Source organism: Lytechinus pictus, chromosome 9 (assembly GCF_037042905.1).
Source record: "Lytechinus pictus isolate F3 Inbred chromosome 9, Lp3.0, whole genome shotgun sequence".
In the NCBI taxonomy this organism is placed as follows: domain Eukaryota; kingdom Metazoa; phylum Echinodermata; class Echinoidea; order Temnopleuroida; family Toxopneustidae; genus Lytechinus; species Lytechinus pictus.
Window position 1 is genome coordinate 21563086 of NC_087253.1, and position 18736 is coordinate 21581821.

Here is an 18736-nt window from a genome sequence, read left to right on the forward strand (position 1 = left end):
GGTCTCCAGTTGATTTTTACCGGTCCAGTTAAAAATCAACTGGCCCAGTAAAAATATACTGGAAACCAGTAAAATTCTACTGGAAACCAGTAAAAATTCTTACTGGTCTTACTGGTTTTTCCTTCTGGGTAAGCAGCGTGCGCATCGCGCTTGTGAGGGTGAGCGAGAATTGGGCAGCGTACGGTACATCAGCTCATACGATCTTTTTATTATTTTTCAGCTCTCTCGATCGCGTGTTTACGCACTCGCAGTGTTAGCGCCACCTTTTGTCGTAATTCGTTAATTTGAGATCCCGCGCGCCAAGGCTCTGTCAATGAGTCCGATACTACACAGAATCGGGTTCTTTTCTTCGATTTTCATCTTTACATCAATAACATCACGAAAATAATGGACCCACAGAAGCTAGTTGAGATCCTACAAGGGACTATTCACCCGGAATTGAGAGAAACTGCGGAGAAACAACTCGACGAAGTAAGTAGTTTGCGTAGTGTCTGTTCGTCGACCACATCACATTCGCATGTCACACGTGTGTCAATGGACAAGAATCAGAATGAATGAAATTGAACAAGACGAGTGCGTGCATGAGACTTTGAGAGTGCGCAGCGAGTACATGTTGAATGTAACGTGAGGCCAGGGTATTAAAAACCTTACTGGAATTCGGCATGTTATTGTTAAGCTTTTCTGCATTATATTTTGTTCTAAAATTTAGAGCCAACATGAAGTTCCTCACACGTATAATTCGCTGCCGATTTCAAAACATCGCATGCGTGAGGGTCCGAGCTCGGACCGGACCCGGTACCTCGTGCATATCGCATCCGCATGCGATGTTTTGAAATCGGCAGCGAATTATTATGTGTGAGGAACTTCATGTTGGCTCTAAATTACCAATTTTGAGACTGATAGAAGCATGGAAACAAAGTGAAACTTTGTGTAAAATAAGAACATGAAGAATATTAGTATTAATTGTTTGTAAAGATCATGATGTTGCATGAATTTTATATTTTCCTCCCATAAAATCCCACCTTTGTCACTCGGAATATCAGATCAAGTTCACGGTCTCGAAGTTCGGGTAGGTGGCGCGTAGTGTAGCGGTAGTGAAGTGGAGTGGTGGAGCCTGCACAAACTTCGCTCGAGGTAGTTATGACCATGATGACAGTTAAACGTTGATTTGATAACTTGATTTCTGTTCAAATTCAATGCGGCCGGTCGACTTTCTCTGTCTTTTTTTTCATTTTTTGTCGACCCCGTTTCTTAACGGTCAAGTCCACTCCAGAAAAATGTTAATTGAAAAAAATAAAAATAGCATGAATAGAGCAAAATCAAACTAGCGTAACGCTGAAAATTTAATCAAAATTGGATGTAGATATAAAATAGGAAAGTTTTGACATTTTGAAGTTTTGCTTACTTTTCACAAACAGTGATAAACTGATAGTGATATGCACAACTCAGTGACATGCAAATGAGACAGTTCATGATGTTTTCTTTTGTTTTTGATTGTTTTAATTATACATTATTTAACTATTTACATATTTGACAATAAGGACCAACTTGACTGAAACATATCCTAATTCCACATGTTCAGGGAGGAATTAATCACTTGACAATGAGGAGAAAATTAGAATATTTCATATACTAACATACAACAGAAACAGTGGATGACATCATCAGTCTCCTCATTTGCATACCAACCAGGATGTGCATGTAACTGTTTGTGAAATTAAGTGAAAATTTGTAATGTCATAACTTTCTTATTCTACATCGGATTTTGATGAAAAAATTTTCAGAGAACTATGCTTGTCGGATTTTTCTCTTTTTATTCAAATAAACTTTTGTTGGGGTGGACTTGTCCTTTAAATTTAAGGTAAGCTGCCACATGCTCATGCTCTGGAAATATGACACAGATTTTGAATTTTTAAAAGCAAAATCTCTCTCTCTCTCTCAAGGTTCATAAAATCATCGGTTTCACTCCCACATTGCTGCATACAGTGATGGATGAGAATCACCCCTTCCTCGTCCGCCAGGCCGGCGTCATCTATCTCAAGAACATGGTAACCCAGTTCTGGCAACAAAGGGAGGTCGAGACTCCCCTTGAACCGATCCCGTTCAGCATCCACGAGAACGACAAGAATCTCATCCGGGACAACATCATCAAGGCCATCATCTCTCTCCCGGAACTCCTAAGGTGAAATCATCGAGTGACTTACAAGGAAAGCCCACCCTAACAAAAAAAGTATTTAGAGAAAAATATAACAATTAAACAATCACAGTGTTGAAAATTTCTTCAAAATCAGTTTTGAAGTGAGAAAGAACTATATTTTATGAAATGGTAAAGCTTGTTTGATTTTCTCTTTTTTTCGACTCAACTTTTTGTTGTGGTGGACTTCCCCTTTAAAGGGATGAATCACCCTGTTTGAACTACATGTATTGCTAATTGCACAATACCTCACTCTCCCAAGCCTTATTTCTCTACGATATTTGAGCACATTGCTTGGACATGTACATGTTCATTTACATGTGCGCTCAATGGGGGACAATTTGACATTATACATGGACATACAATTTCTAATCAATATTCATTTTGGATTCATTACTTCAAATAGGATTTGAAGGGTTCAAGTATAAAGCTACATTAAAGCTGGTCATTTCAAACCGTTTGATCGTTGGACAGTCAGATGAGTCTTGCTTTATAATTTCATATTTATTTTTACTTCCTATATCTTCTCTTTATTACAGAGTTCAGCTATGTGTGTGTCTGAGCACAATGTTGAAACAGGATTACCCTGGAAAGTGGGAAGGAGTTGTTCGATCCATCGTGGGATACATAAGCTCTGATGACACCTCCGTTTGGTTTGGAGGATTCCTGGCTGTCTATCAACTAGTCAAGAATTACGAGTGAGTCCATTGTTGAAATAGGGGTGTGGAGTATAGTATATTGCATATTTCTTTGCTCCATAAATTCTCTTGTTTGCTCAGATTCAAATTGCTTGGGGATTCAAAGCGATTCAGCTATAGAGTACCGAAGTGGTGACATTACAATTTTTTTTTTTTGCATTTCAGCATTTTTGATACCATATTTTGGTATAGTGTGATGAAATACCTCCACTACCAAAATTGGGTGCGAATCTGTCAATGGGGGCCTGAGATATGACCTCATGAATACATAATTATCCCCATTGAAGTCAACGTACCGGGTATTATCGGTCTCATTTTCGAACTTTTCGAACCAGGCCAAGAATTTGTTTCAAATTTTGGTAGTGGAGATATTTCATCATGCTCTACCAAAATATTGTATAAAAAATGCAGAAATGCAAAATTGGAAAATTGATGATGTCACACTTCGGTACTCTATTACTAGTACAAACCTGATGTTGGTTTGTTTTAGCTTTTATCAACCTGAAGAACCGATCAGTTGACTAATTTGAACCCCCTTTCTTAGTAGTAAGGTCCTGAATGGTGGCCCATGAGAGCGCCCGCCTCATGAATGGAAGGTCATGCCAATCAGCATAGGAAATACATGAGGGTGACGGATGATTTTGCCCTCATGAGAACTCAAATAGCCCCTAAACTTGCCCCAAAATGCATGCTTTTGGGGCAAGCATTCTTTCTAGAGTCGCCCCAAGATCTGTCACAAAAAATATTCAACATTATTACAAATCAATATTCTTACTATGGCAGAATAATATTTACTTTTACTGCGTAATTACTTGTTACCCCTAAAAAGCAGCCCTTAAAATGAAAGGAATAGCCCCTCTTTGCACATGATGTATCTTGGCCACTTGAAAGTGGTATCGTATTACCGAACGTATGTTTGTGTTTCCTGTGGGGAAAAATTTAGAAAACAACAAAATAACTGATGAGCTACTTTTACCATATTTCATCAGTTTGAGATTATAAAGACTTTGAAAAATGTGTTTTTGACCATTTCTCATCATCTTTCCATTCAAATTACCTTTGGAAGGATTTTGCAAAGTTTTGAGCGTATTAAAATTATTTCTGACACGTACGATGCGCGCGTTCGGTAATACATGTACAAGGCCTGTCGGGCGGTCGGTAATACAATCACTCACTATACTGATTTTCAGTATTTACTTCTGATAAATGAGAAGAATACTGATAGTTTCATGCAAATACTGATTTCTAAATTTTTTGTTTTATGTGTTTTCCTATGATATTTCTTTAAAAATACTGATTCCCTTGCCAAAAATAATGATTTTCAGCTAAAAAAAAAACCCCGCTGAAATGTTCTTGTTCATGTGGCAACCCTGCCAGGGTGATTTAGAACTATTACTGATTTGATTTCATTCCCCTGTAAATGTTTGATTGGTTTTGTTGTAGATTCAAGCAACCTGAGGACCGAGGTCCATTGAAGGAAGCAATGAAGTGCATTTTACCATGGATGTCACAGCGATGTGCCCAGTGTTTACCCGACGCCTCAGAACCCTCGGTGCTTCTCCAGAAACTCATTCTCAAAATCTTCTATGCTCTTATCCAGGTAACTATTAATCTACTTCGTCTAAACTCACTAGTATACCTGGAGGGGAAGGGGGGGGGGGGGGGAGTGACCGTTTCTTTGACAGCTTATCTTAATTGCAATGATCTTTGATCCCTCTTTTTGTTTAAAGTTGGTAGAAATCTTTGACAAGTCCTTCTCGAAATAATTCTGACACAAGTCCTCTTTTTTCAGTCAGAAATTCCCCCCTCCCCACCTTCCAACAAGGTTTTCCAGGTATGCCATTTGCGAAACCCTACTGTTCATTTATTTTGAAATCCAAAAACTAAAAAAAACGAAAGCATTTCTGAAGAAAATGTCCATCATATCAACTTTTCTTTGTCAATCAAACCTTATTAGTGCACCATAATATTTCAAACTACGCTCTTATTCGGTAATAAAATTTTTAATGAAAAAAAATCCCTCTTATAAACTAAATGTAATTTGTTTCCCTTTATCAAAGCAGAAATTTACTTAACAAATCAAATGTTGATTCAGAAAACATTTCTGGATGATTACTCTTTATCCGTCATAAGGAACATGATGGACACGTCTTGGCTACTACATGATGATATAAGTTAGCATGAATATCAACATGATTTATTCTAAATCTAGCTTACCAAGTCTGATGTGCCAAGCATAAGTTCACTGAATTTCAGCTAGATTTGATATAACTTTAAGAAATATTTTCTTGGAAGTAGAGTAATCACTAACTATAAGTCTATTAAATTTCATGTAGATTTTAGCATTAAGAAAAGTTTCTTGTATGTCTATGAAGACAAAGAATTTTCCACTGTATATGGCTGTGCTCGTGATGTGACTTGATTTTGGTTCAGTAGGTCAATGGTCATAGAATTCAATGGTCATTGTCACAATATTGTTACTTTTTATCAGTTATTCATCTGCTTTTAAAATTTAGGTATCAGAAAGTAAAAAAAAAGATATTCTTCACAAGTTAAAAATGTGGAAATCTATGAGTGAAAATAGAAAATTTGCGGTTCCATCGAACTGCTAATTTAAGGATGTCATGGAATATTGTCATTCAGTTTAATAGTTAATTTCATATAATAAAAGACACTGATCACTACATTGTGAGTAGTGTGTGGAAGATTATTTCCTATTTCTTATATATTTTTATGATGTGGGGGGCTATGAAAGATATATTGGTCAAACTGCAAACTATGGGTGTTTTGTCCTGGATATGTTGTTGAGGTGGGTGAATTTTTTTTTTTTCCTTCTCCGGCAGTACAATCTACCACAAGATGTAGTCACCAGGGAAATCTTCACCCAGTGGATGGATATCATCACCGCCATCTTGGAACACCCAATACCAGCAGTAAGTAAATTGTAACCTAATCACCTCCATCTTGGAACACCCGATACCAGCAGGAAGTAAATTGTAACCTAATAACCGCCATCTTGGAACACCAAATTCCACCATTAAGTAAATTGTAACTTGAACACCGCCATCTTGGAACGCTCAATACCACTAGTAAGTAACTTGTAACCTAAACACCGCCATCTTGGAACACCCAATACCACTAGTAAGTAAATTGTAACCTAACACCGCCATGTTGGGATACCCAATTCAACTAGTAAATAAATTTTAACCCAATCAAGTCAAAAAGACTGTTTCCGCAGTCTACCACAGTTTCTGCGATTTTCGTAAAAAAATCCTCTATAAGCAGGAAATTTCAATCACTACATAAATTACTCCCTGATAATTCATGTCATGAACAAAATTATATGTGGAATATTGACCAATGAGATTACAGAAGTTATCAGCACTAGAGGAGAAACCCTACTCTAGAGCTGCAAACTATTAAAAAAAAGTCAAAATTACTACAGTTTTCATGCCAAATTACGCCATTACGCTTTTGACCAGAGTTATGGTTTTGAGCATGAATAGGTATGTGCACATTTGATACACTGTTATAGGACAAGTCCACCCCAACAAAAAGTTGATTTGAATAAAAAGAGAAAAATCCAACAAACATAACACTGAAAATTTCATCAAAATCGGATGTAAAATAAGAAAGTTATGACATTTTAAAGTTTTGCTTAATTTCACAAAACAGTTATATGCACATCCTGGTGGGTATGCAAATGAGACTGATGACGTCATCCACTCACTATTTCGTTTGTATTGTATTATATGAAATAGGGAATATCCTATTTTCCTCCTCAATGTCAAGTGAAACAACTATTAAATTCTCCCTGAATGTGTGGAATTCAGTCAAGTTGGTCCTTATTCTCCGATAAAAATGAAATATTGTATAATTCAAACAATAAAAAACAAAAGAAATAGTGAGTGAGGGACATCATCGACTGTCTCATTTCAGTTGTGCATATTACTGTTTTGTGAATAATAAGCAAAACTTTAAAATGTCATAACTTTCTTATTTTACATCCGTTTTTGATGAAATTTTCAGTGTTTTGCTAGTTTGATTTTTCTCTATTTATGCAAATCAACATTTTTGTGGGTTGGACTTGTCCTTTAAATACATTGTACAGTGGCAAACTAATCTGAAGGAAGGTGATAATGTTCATTTCACGCATGATCGCGTCACTTTATTTTCATTGCTGCGCGTGTTATTGTGACATACACAGTGTTTTCTTGAAGTGTGCTTCAATAAGTTATATGGCATCCTGGGTAAATGTTCCTGTAGGATTGGCATCTCTGCACTTTAGGTGCTGTTCTATTACCTCTTCAAAGAAATTAATGTTACTGTGAGGCGCATATGAAATTACTGATATTTCAAAATTATGACATGTGTGCTTCTGGATCACTACTTTTTACTTTTAGAGGTCGGCAGCTGTGCTAATCTAAGGTTCATTTATTATTTACAGAGCACATTAGAGGTTGATGTAGATGATAGACCGGAGTTGCCCTGGTGGAAAGCAAAGAAATGGTCCCTTCATATACTCTCAAGAGTCTTTGAAAGGTAAAGAATGATGCCTAAAACATTCTAAATTCATATTTGTGACCTTAGGCTATAACACCAAATGAGGAATATGTTGCACATTTGACCCTTCATGCATAAAAGGGGAAGTTCACCCTGAGAAAAAGGTAATTGTAAAAATAGAAAGAAAATATTGAAGGTTTCAGGTAAATCCATAAAAAGAACAAAAAAGTTATTAGAATTTCTATTTTTGATTTGTGACGCCTTATGCGAGCAGCTTTCCCATGTTTTGTGTTAAAAAAAATCAATGATCAGTCATTTTATAGTACCTTCAGTATATCAATAGACATCATTTTACATCCTATCCTGAAAGAAATTTGAAAATTGTTCATCAAGAACCATTAAAAATTTGAAATTTGTGCATTTTATATTACATAACCAATGGAGCAGCTGCTCGTGTATGGCGTCACAAATCAAAAACTTTTAAATTATAATAACTTAATATTTGATAGAATTTCCTCAAACCTTTACCATTATTTTTCATTATTTTTTCCTGCTATTTTTTGACAAACTTTTCTTCAGGGTGAACTTCCCCTTTAAGCTGGATCAGAAGGAACAGATTCTTTGCTTTGAAATATTTTAAGTGGCACAAAAGTAAGAAATCATGGGGGAAATTTAAACTTGTCCAAGATGCCCTTACACAATGGTATTTCTTTGGTATGTTGGTTTACTACATGATGATATAAGTTAGCATGAATCTCAATATGTTTGATTCTAAATCTAGCTTACCAAGTCTGATGTGCCAATGCCAACAAAGTAAAAACAAAGCCCCCTCCCCCCCTTCTCACACATACATGCACAATACAGTACTTCTGAGACCCTCACCGAGTTGTTGAAAATAACCCAGAATAGTATGGATTTGTATCTAATTTAAAATGTAGGTTCTTTGCAATTCAGTTACCGACTGCAAGGTACAATGATAGTGAAACTACATGTAGTAAGTTTTAGCATAAATTGCATGAACAAATTTTCAATCATGAAATCTGGACTGAAACTGATTTTGTGATCGTTACCAAATCTTGGTTTATGTCCCCCCCCCTCTAGGTATGGAAGTCCGGGTAACGTTACCAAGGAATATGTCAAGTTCTCGGACTGGTATCTTAAAAAGTTCACAGGTGAGGAGAAGCAGGCCCACTCCTTGGGCTCTTGTTTTTTTAAATTTTATTTTATCTTTTAATACAAAGCCATACAAAAATATGTCATGCTAAATATTTTGGAAGAAAGGGAAAAAGACATCTATTGCCAATTTATAATGCATCAATGTATTTTATTCAATGGCAACATAAATACTGAATGGAAACTGATCACTAAATTCCTCAAATTGGCATTTAAATGGTTACCTGCATATCAATGTAAATTACGTTTATGGATACCCTCTTTCATTCTTCTCATTTACGATTGAATTGTAGCATTGCCAATGTGTAGCATGGGGGGGGGGGGGGGGTGTTTCACAAAAATAAATAAATAATTTTTTTTCGGGGGCTCCATTTTCAATTTTTTGTAAAATTTCGGGGGCTCCATTTCTACCTTTCAGGGGCTACTTTTTGCATTTCGGGGGCTCTTTTCAAATGCTACTTTTTTAATGAATTATTACTTATTGTTTAATATTGTATGATTTTTAAAGTTATTTTTTTTATGCTTAGAATCTTGGATGTGGGTGTGTGTGTGTTTGTGTGGGTGTGACTGTGAGTTGAACTTGGATATAAATGAATTCAATATCTAATTTCTACTCCATCTATTCCAGTACAATAACCTGTACTTGGCCATGTTATATAAAGGCCCACATACCCTAACTTTTCCTAAAGTTCTTTGAAAACGCAGATCTCCACGAAAATTGCATTTCTCTATGGGGGAGTCTAAATTTGGTGAGAATGAACTCATTAATAACTTAAATATACATGACAATGAAGAAATCATCAAACTTTATTGGCAGTTTTTAATAATATACCCGAAATGTAAACTCTGTCTGAAACAGAAAATCACCATCATTGAGGCCTATACTGAGCGAATTGTCCCCAAGAGCTCTGGCACAGAGACAGAGCTCAGACTGGCTAGCTAGTACAAACGCCAATGCAGGTGTTCGTGAGCCTCCCGCCGGCCTTGTAAAATAGATGGAGCTTTGTTTGATGATTTATTGTCTGATATTTACCTCATCCCCTAGAAAAATAACACAAATGATTTTTAAGTAATAATCAACAAATAAGGTAAGTTATTTTGGATGTTAATAGGCCGTTTTGAAGAGCAAAGCCGAATGACAACTCACCAATGCGAGGTTACTAGACTCTGGGATTTATTTCCTGTGTAATATGAATTATTTTATCACATAATTGTGATATCTGTAGGGGAAAATGTGCATTAGAAATTGCACATGGTGGTAGTCATAATGGACCCCTATACATGCAACCGTTTCCCGCCGTTGCGTTGATTTTTTTTTTCATACCATGTGTATGGAAAAACGTGGTACAGAAAAAAAGACGCAACTTCGGAATTTGAAACTGTGCTCCTCGCTATTTTCAAGGCTTGTTCATGATTTTGAGTGGGGATTTTTTATGGTAAGCGGAGCTCGAGCATATGGCGCTCGTGGGCCGCTGAATTGTTATCGCTCGGCAATAATTTCGGGGGCGACATTAAGATTTTATGTCGCCCCCGAAAGCATGATTTTGAGTGATTTCGAGGGCGACTTTAGGCATTTCCGGGGCGAGTTCGCCCGCCGCCCCCGTGTATTTTTTTCGCTGGTGTGACTCGAAGTTGCAGTTAAATTCCTGGTTGTGTGCGGTGAAAAGGCATCAGTGCATTGGTCAAATTGTAGTAAAAGGATGTGCGCTACTGCATACAAATCAATATGTCTGCCCGTACCATATTATTTAACCCTAAATCTCCCGGGTATTTTGATTCTTGTGATTCCCGGGGGGGGGGGGGGGGGGGATAAGATCTCAGCCGCGGATTGCGCGATCACAACGAAAATTTGCATGATGGTAGAGAATGACGTAATCTACGCAGTTGCATTGGTAAATTCCACTAAATTCATATATTTTTATTTTATATTGATTAATTTTGCTAATTCATGAAATCATACTTTTTGCTCTGATTCACTAAATAAAGCTCCTAGAATGCTATTTTTGGGTGAAAACATTCTTATATAGCATTCCTAACAATTGTGAATGAAAAAGATTCTGGTACCAAGACCGATTTCTTATGTATTTTATTGTTTTTTTTAATTTCTTATGTATTTCTTTGTTTTTTACTTTTTGTTTTTTCAATGGAAATCGTTCCAGACTTAATTCTGATCATAAACAAGGCAAAATTAATTCAGTTTAATCAGTAAAAGTAGAAATAATGATACATTTATGAATTTTGGCTAAATACACAATTTGCATTTGATATGTACATGAAATCACGTTTATGAGCAATTTTGGTCGTACATGCACTTATATAATGTTGCGTAATGTCGTAACCGCGTACCCGGGCACCACAAATTTGGTCTAAAAAATTTGCGCGAGACTTGAAAGTAAAATGTCAGTGAGCGGCGCAAAAATTGTTTTGTAAGCATCACTTTCAGTTATACTTAAATCTCTGTGACAACCCTTTGATCAGATAATGCCTCAAATAATGTTGACTATCTTGGCAACTACATGATGACATAAGTTGGCATGAATCTCAAATATGTATGATTCTAAATTTAGCTTACCAAGTCTGATGTTGCTAATCACAGCTGATGTCAAATTGGCATGGTCGTATCTAATTTGGTAAATTAATGATTGGCCTACTCTTGTTTCGTCTCCTCCTTTTTGTCTAATTCTACTTCATATCCAAACAGTTTGTATACTACCATTTGCTCTATTAGAACCACTGTCGGTACTAAGGGAATTTTGAGGAGCTTACAGATGACCCCCCCTCCTGAGGCAATCACCTTCATAAAAAACACCTTTTTACAGTAAATTTTTAAATATTCCTCAGCAGCTCACTCATTCAACCAGAATTTGATGTTATATGCAAATTCTTGTTTTTATAATTTTTTGTCCTGCAGTTAGCATCTTGACCAATGTGCTGCGCATACTGGAGCAATACAGACTGAAGAACTACGTAGCTCCTCGAGTCATGCAACTAGCTCTCAACTATCTCAACACAGCGTAAGTTTTACAAAGGTCTTTTTTTCATTCACAAAACTTCTGTTTCTCTAAATGATAGCAATCCCATCTTGAATATGAGTACAAAGGAAACAAAATAAACAATAAATACAAGAAAACATTTCCAGTGCTGGAACTGATTTCATATCAATCGATGAAATTTATGTGTGAATCTTTTTACCATGTACAAACATTTATAATTCAGCCATTGGCCGCCAAGAATGTTCTGATGCCTAATAAAGACCATTATTATTATTCATCGTGATATCAATTTTATGTGTTAAATTTCAACTACTGAAAGCCACCCACTTCACGATTCTCCATCAAAATGCATGTGCATACAACCTGGCCCTCGTGAGTTGTAAAATGTACAGGGGCCCCATAACCTTTTTTTTTATATTGGGGGCTTAGCATGAGGAACAAAATATTTTCCTTACTCTATATTCAGGGTTCCTAGCTCATCAGGAAAATCAGGGAAAATTATTTTACTTTTTTTCCAGTCAGGGAAAAATCAGGGAATTTGATTAAAAAATACCTCAAATTGGGAAAAATGCCTCAAATGAGGGACAAATCAGGGGATTTTGATGGGCCAAAAGTCGAAAGCACGGTAGTCAGTCAGGCTCTGTTACATTTTGTTGCATATCCAAACAACATCAATTGAATGACTGGTCATGTTGGTTATGGTGCCTGTGTAATAGTACTAATTAGTTTTACATTATCGTTTTCATACTGAAAATACATGTAATTCACTGCAACAACTTAGAACACATGCGAAACCGGGAATGGGTTTAATTGATTATTAGGAAATTTTTAAACTTCATCCATCAGGAGAAAATCAGGGAATTTTGTTTTCTTGAAAAGCTGGGAACCCTGATATTGTTTCCATGGTATCTTTGCTACTACATGATGATAAAAAGTTAGACTGAATCTCAACATGTGTGATTCTAAATCTAGCTTACCAAGTCTGATTTGCCAAGGCCAGAAAAACTGATGCCAACTCCTCAGCCCCCCATCCCTCTCCACCGTTTTCTTCTTAGATTGTTGTCATATGATATACTTCTAAAGGTTAAGTCCACCCAAGAAAAACATTGATTTGAATTAATAGAGAGAAATCAAACAAGCAAAATGCTGAAAACATCTTCAAAATCAGATGTAAAACAAGAGAGTTATGATAATTAAAAGTTTTGCTTAATTTCACAAAATAGTTACATGCACAACTCAGTGATATTCAAATGTGGGAGTTGATGATGTCACTCACTATTTCTTGTTTTTATTGTTTGAATTATACAATATTTCTTTATTTTTTCAGATTTGACAATAAGAACCATCTTAATTGTAGCACATAATGTTAAAACAATGGTAATTCCACATGTTCGGGGAGGAATGAAACTGCTTCACATGACAATGAGGAGAAAATTAAAATATTAGTATTATACAAAGAAATAGTGAGTGAGTGATGTCATCGGTCCCTTCCATGCATACCAACCAGGATGCGAATATAACTGTTGCCTGAATTGTCATAACCTTATTTTACATGCTCATTTGATGAAATTTTAAGTGTTATTCTTATTTGATTTTATCTTTTTATTCAAATTCAACCTTTTGATTGGGTGAACTTTAATTAATGGAACATCCAATTTTGATTACTAGATTGTGAAATGTAATGAAATTTGTGGATTTTTTTTATATTGCTTACATGACTGAACTGATTAATATTTTATGATTATTTTTGTCTCCACAGTGTCAGTCACGGTCACTCTTGGAAGGTCATCAAACCTCATATTGATGTAAGTTTTCCTGTTTTCACCTCTTTTCAGTAAATTCTTTTTCTCAAAAGAGAACTAATTTATTATTGGTTTATTAATGTTGGTACATCTAAAGCAGTGCTCTGGCCCAAATATGTTTATAAAATCAAGAAAAGAAGACAAAGATGTCGATATCACATGACGAATATTGAAAATAGGTTTACTATTTGTTTACAACAATAATTTTAAGATAATTTTTAGTATGGACTACAATATCTGTTTTATAGGTAATTATGGAACATGAATACATGTATTTCTTGATATTTATTTTTTCTGCTGTGTCTTGGTTTCCTACATGATGATACAAGTTAGCATGAATCTAAACATGTTTTGATTCTAAATCTAGCTTACCAAGTCTGATCAATCAAGCACATTGGGAGTTCATTATAGAAAACATATCCCATATTTGTCAAACATGCCACAGACACCGGTGACACAACATTTGCTCCTACGACAATTGCTCCGGTCTTAGTATCTCAGAAGGCATAATATTAGAGCTAGGATTGTAAGAGAGTTTTTGGTTCAGAATAATGTAAAGATAAGGATTAGGGTTTATTTAGTTTTTGAGGTTAGGTTTTATGTTCCGTTTAATGTGCAAACTTTCCATCGGAGCAAATGTCATGGAACCCAGACACCTGACCGTCTATAATTTAAGAACAGGATTTTTTTGTTTAAATCATTTGTTGAAAACGGATAAATTACTTTTGTCTCTCCTCCAGACGATGATCCAAGATGTGTTATTTCCCTTGATGTGTTACACCGATGAAGACGATGAACTATGGAGAGACGACCCCTATGAATATATCAGACTGAAGTTTGGTAAGATTTCTATAAGGCTCGGGTCACACTTGTTTTCTTTATAGAGTCCACAGGGTGGGCTAGTTGGTGCAAGTTTGCGCCAATGCAAAGCGGCTGTGGTGCCCATTGTCAGCAAAAAAGTGCAGAGTGGCGTGCAGTGGCAGTGTTTTAAAATTTTGGTGCGTCATAGCATAAGTGGTGTATAAAGAACAACAGAGGACTTCAGGTTCAGTTCCCTGAAGGCGTGTGTAAAGTGAATTGGTGCGCAGACCTGGCTCACCATTTTTGTTCAATCTGAAAATTACTCCCCGAGGTTTTTTACAATAAAATAATATATTTTCTTTCATATTTTTGTGAGACTTTTGGTACACTGTTTAGAATATAAGGAACATTATCAACTGAAAATTTTTTGTGGTATAAAAAGAAACTCATGTTAAATATTTAGGTGTGCAGACATGTCCCCCCGTCATAATTGTTATTTTCATTATCCTTACCAATTTTGTTGTTGTTCGAATTCAGATGTCTTTGAAGACTTCATCTCCCCTGTGACTGCCGCTCAGACGGTCCTCCACTCAAGCGCAAGCAAGAGGAAAGAGGTTCTCTCGAAGACCATGGGTTTCTGTATACAAGTCGTCACCGAACCCACCGTAGACCCTCGCAAGAAAGATGGCGCCCTTCATATGATTGGAACGCTTGCTGAAATCCTCCTCAAGGTTGGCCACCCGATGAAAAAAATGCGCTTCCCAATAAAAAAAAAATAGTGTGCTGAATCACTTTTGATTAGTTCTTTATTAAGTTGGGTATGATTTTTAGAGCTTGGTTCAATTGCAACTCTTTCTGCAATAGTTCCCAACTGTGCTTAAAGATAAATGCCAGTTTGCTACTACATGATGATAAAAGTTAGACTGAATCTCAACATGTGTGATTCTAAATCTAGCTTACCAAGTCTGATTTGTGTAACTGCCAAGAAATTAGCAAAATAAGCATTGGATTCGACCTAAATGCCTGGTATTTTTCCAAGCAATCATAGTAAAGTGTCCCACATGTGCTTATCTGTGTTGGTGATATACAGTGTGTTTGTTTATTAGCTTTGATTCATGATTTCTCAATCTTCAGTTTATGTATCTGCACCAGGGCCCCGTCTTACAAAGTTATGATCGATCCAATCAATCGCAACTATGGAAATCCATCAATGTCATGATTTCTTCTACATGAAATTTTAAAATGTCCTTTGTAAACAAAGAGTCGCAATTGAACCAGTGATCCACAACTATGGATGGTCAGCAACGTCAACATCTAAATATTTTCTAGATATGATATGGGATATTGTGGATATTTCTTTGAGAAAAAGTTATGGTATGGACGGATTTCCATACAGTTGAGATTGATTGGATCAATCGTAACTCTTTGTAAGACGGGGCCTAGGGGCCTGTTTTTTTTTATAAAGGACTTGCAACTGTTGTAACTTTGCCATTATGGCAACTACCATGGCAGCCTTGATTCTGACTGGCTGCTGAGCCCTGTTACCATTGTAGTTGCCATAATGGCAAAGTTACAACAGTTGCAAGTCCTTTATGAAACGAGCCCCAGATGTACATCAGCAATCATATAGTGACAATTAATATGTGTGTTACAGATGTTCTCTTGAAGTCATTGTTTACTGCAACTACATCAAGTACTGTAACATTAAGATGTATTTGTACCTCTCTCTCTGTCTTTTCTCTTATAGAAAAAGATCTACAAAGACCAAATGGAGCAGATGCTGGTGTCCCACATTTTCCCAGAATTCTCGAGTCCGCATGGCTACATGAGAGCTAGGGTAAGAATAAGCCCGTTGCATGGTGATTTACCTGATTCCCTGATTCCAGACAGGTTTAAGTAGGCAATATCTTAACCAGTTGACTACTGAGATCTGTCATTCCCATAGACTTTGTACTTGGATCAGCCTGTTCCAGTAGGAAAGGGTTAACTTATTGACTGCTGAATTCTGTAATTCTTATAAACTTTGTACAGAGATCACTTGGTTCCAGTAGGCAATGGGTTAACCTGTTGACTACTAAATTCTGTGATTCCCATAGGCTTTGTACAGGGATTATCTGGCAAAAGAAGTCTATGTGTCAAGTATATTTTTTATTTTGAAATACAGTCAGTTGTAGTTCTGGGCCCCATTGCTATACAAAATGTAACTTTCACGGACTCCTTGATTCTGATTGGCTGTTGATATCGTGGTAGTTACTATTGGATGGCAAAGTTACCATGATAGTAACTTTTATGCAATGGGGCCGTGGTAAAAATCTCAGAATGAGTATCAAATTAAATGAACCACTGACTTTAGAAATACATTATTGCTGAGAAATTAACAAAGAAGCATAGCATTCCTGCGGAGTATCTTGCCTTATTTATAACAAGCAATGATGACGGTAGAGGGCTACACTGAACCCCTCTTGTAGTTTGTTAGTACCTTATCTTTTGCTAAACGCTCATGACACTTAGCTCCCACTATTAGAGAGAGTGCTAGAAACCGCATTGCCATGGTAACAGTATTCTATGGAACTAAATCTGGGAAAGTAGTCCGTCGTTACCCTCAGTGATACTTCTTTTTTGCTTTGTATTTTATTTTTAGGCCAACTGGGTGGTGCACTCTTTCAGCGAGGTTAAATTCCGCTCCGAAGCGAACCTGATGCAAGCCTTAGAGTTGACGAGAAAGTGTCTGATCGGCGATACGGACATGCCTGTTAGGGTTGAAGCTGCCTTTGCCCTTCAGATGTTGATCACTAGTCATGATAAAGGAAAAGAACTCATGGAACCGCACGTCAAGGAAGTCATCACAGGTAGGTGCAAGGTGAAAGTGCGTTGCACTGTAGACTATCTTTGGTGAAAGTTCCATGCACAGTGAACTAGCTTTGGTGAAATTGTGTTTGGTACGTGCTATGGTGATCTCTTGTCACAGGAAAAGAACTCATGACATTTAATGTCGAGTAAATCATCACATGTAGATTCAGATTGAAAAGTGCATTGCTCTCTGAACTAACCGTGATGAAAGTGTGTTGCTCTGCTTACTTAGTTCATCTTACAGCGGGATTGATCCGGCTAACACTGCATGTGGTCCCAGTGACATTGTGCTATAAATAGCTAGTCTTAAAATATACCTTTTGGGATAACTATTAATAATAAAGAGAATTAATAAACCTACAATTTTGTTTGATTTTTTTGTTGTTGAATGGTTATCTGTCTTTTTTATCTTTGATGATAGCTCTTCTTGTTGTGATACGAGAAACCGAGAACGATGACTTGACTAATGTAATGCAGAAGCTCATATGCACCTATGGTGACGAGATTATTCCCATCGCTGTTGACATCACAACCCACTTGGTAAGTTACCACTTTATGGTCATGTGACCACAGTCATGTGATAGGGTAGGCCGGAGAGGGAAATATTGTGCTAAATACCCCCTTGATGATTTTCAAGGAAGAAGGGAAATCATTGGAAATGCAGGGAAATACAAAACATTCTTCTTGAAATACTCTCATGTAATGTCCATGTGTCCATCAAGCATATTCAAGCATTCCTTCCCTGTACATCTGAAGTACTTTCCAGCATTCACAAGTTTTTCCCAGTGTTCCCACCTGGGCGAGACCCTGTCCTGTGATCACAGAAATTTGACTGCCTATGAGTGTCATGTACATATTATATATGTGCCAAGAAGTACAGATTTCCTGTATTTGGTACAGAAATCGAATTGAAATACGGTAGTATGCTTTACATGGTAAAATACAGAAATATGAAGATTAAATTTTTGTGACTTGTGTTACATCCATGTTAGTCATATTGTGATTGTTTTGTGTTACATGTATCTTCTGTATTACATGGACATGTGAGTCCTAGTTATAATCCTAGATCATTTTATTTGTAATCCAACTTAATTTATATCTTTGGGAGGTAATTGTTTTTTCCAAAAGACTGTTTGATTTCTTGCCTCATCTCTGTCAAAGACAAAAAAGGAATGTGGCTTCGCCACAACGCTCTAATGAAATAGGGTTTTTCTAGCCACGTGGAAAAATCCAGATTTTTTTGCCAAAATCATGATTTTAGGTGGAAGAATACTGGAATTGTAAAATAGAACCTGGCAGCTCTGATGATATAAATTGTGGATAGTGTTCACGCAATTTTATTTTTCCAGGCTAATTTTTCAATTTAATTTATTGGTAGTGTTTTACAGCATTCATTCAAAATTCCATTTATACTGCACATTTTCTGCTCCTAAAAAATTACACCTGCTTGTTCAAAATCCTTGTTTCTTTGCTATTCTTCTTCCCAGGCTGATACCTTTTCTAATGTAATAAATAGTGATGATGCATCTGATGACAAGGCTATTACAGCTATGGGAATCCTCAACACGATAGAGACTATTCTCAATGTGGTCGAAGACAAAGAGGAGGTAAGATGTTTGGTTCATATTCTATTGGTCTGAAAGCAATTTTTCTAATTATCAGATAGTCTTATACCACATGGACTAACCCTCAAACTTGTGTAAACATTGTAATGTTCAGTTT

At 36.5% G+C, this 18736-nt stretch overlaps 1 protein-coding gene across 1 annotated transcript in view; it reads left to right on the forward strand.

Moving 5' to 3' along the window:
- Positions 1-247: 247 nt before the first annotated feature.
- Positions 248-18736, forward strand: part of LOC129268126 (importin-7-like) — a 29800-nt gene continuing 11311 nt past the window's right edge. Inside the window, exons 1-15 of the mRNA XM_064104925.1 lie at positions 248-471; positions 1944-2182; positions 2734-2892; positions 4336-4492; positions 5736-5825; positions 7340-7434; positions 8497-8567; positions 11480-11582; positions 13321-13366; positions 14104-14203; positions 14702-14895; positions 15912-16001; positions 16806-17013; positions 17436-17554; positions 18502-18621. Of these exons, the coding sequence (XP_063960995.1) occupies positions 388-471; positions 1944-2182; positions 2734-2892; positions 4336-4492; positions 5736-5825; positions 7340-7434; positions 8497-8567; positions 11480-11582; positions 13321-13366; positions 14104-14203; positions 14702-14895; positions 15912-16001; positions 16806-17013; positions 17436-17554; positions 18502-18621 (1875 nt within the window). The 5' untranslated portion in view covers positions 248-387. The remainder of the gene's footprint in view (positions 472-1943; positions 2183-2733; positions 2893-4335; positions 4493-5735; positions 5826-7339; positions 7435-8496; positions 8568-11479; positions 11583-13320; positions 13367-14103; positions 14204-14701; positions 14896-15911; positions 16002-16805; positions 17014-17435; positions 17555-18501; positions 18622-18736) is intronic.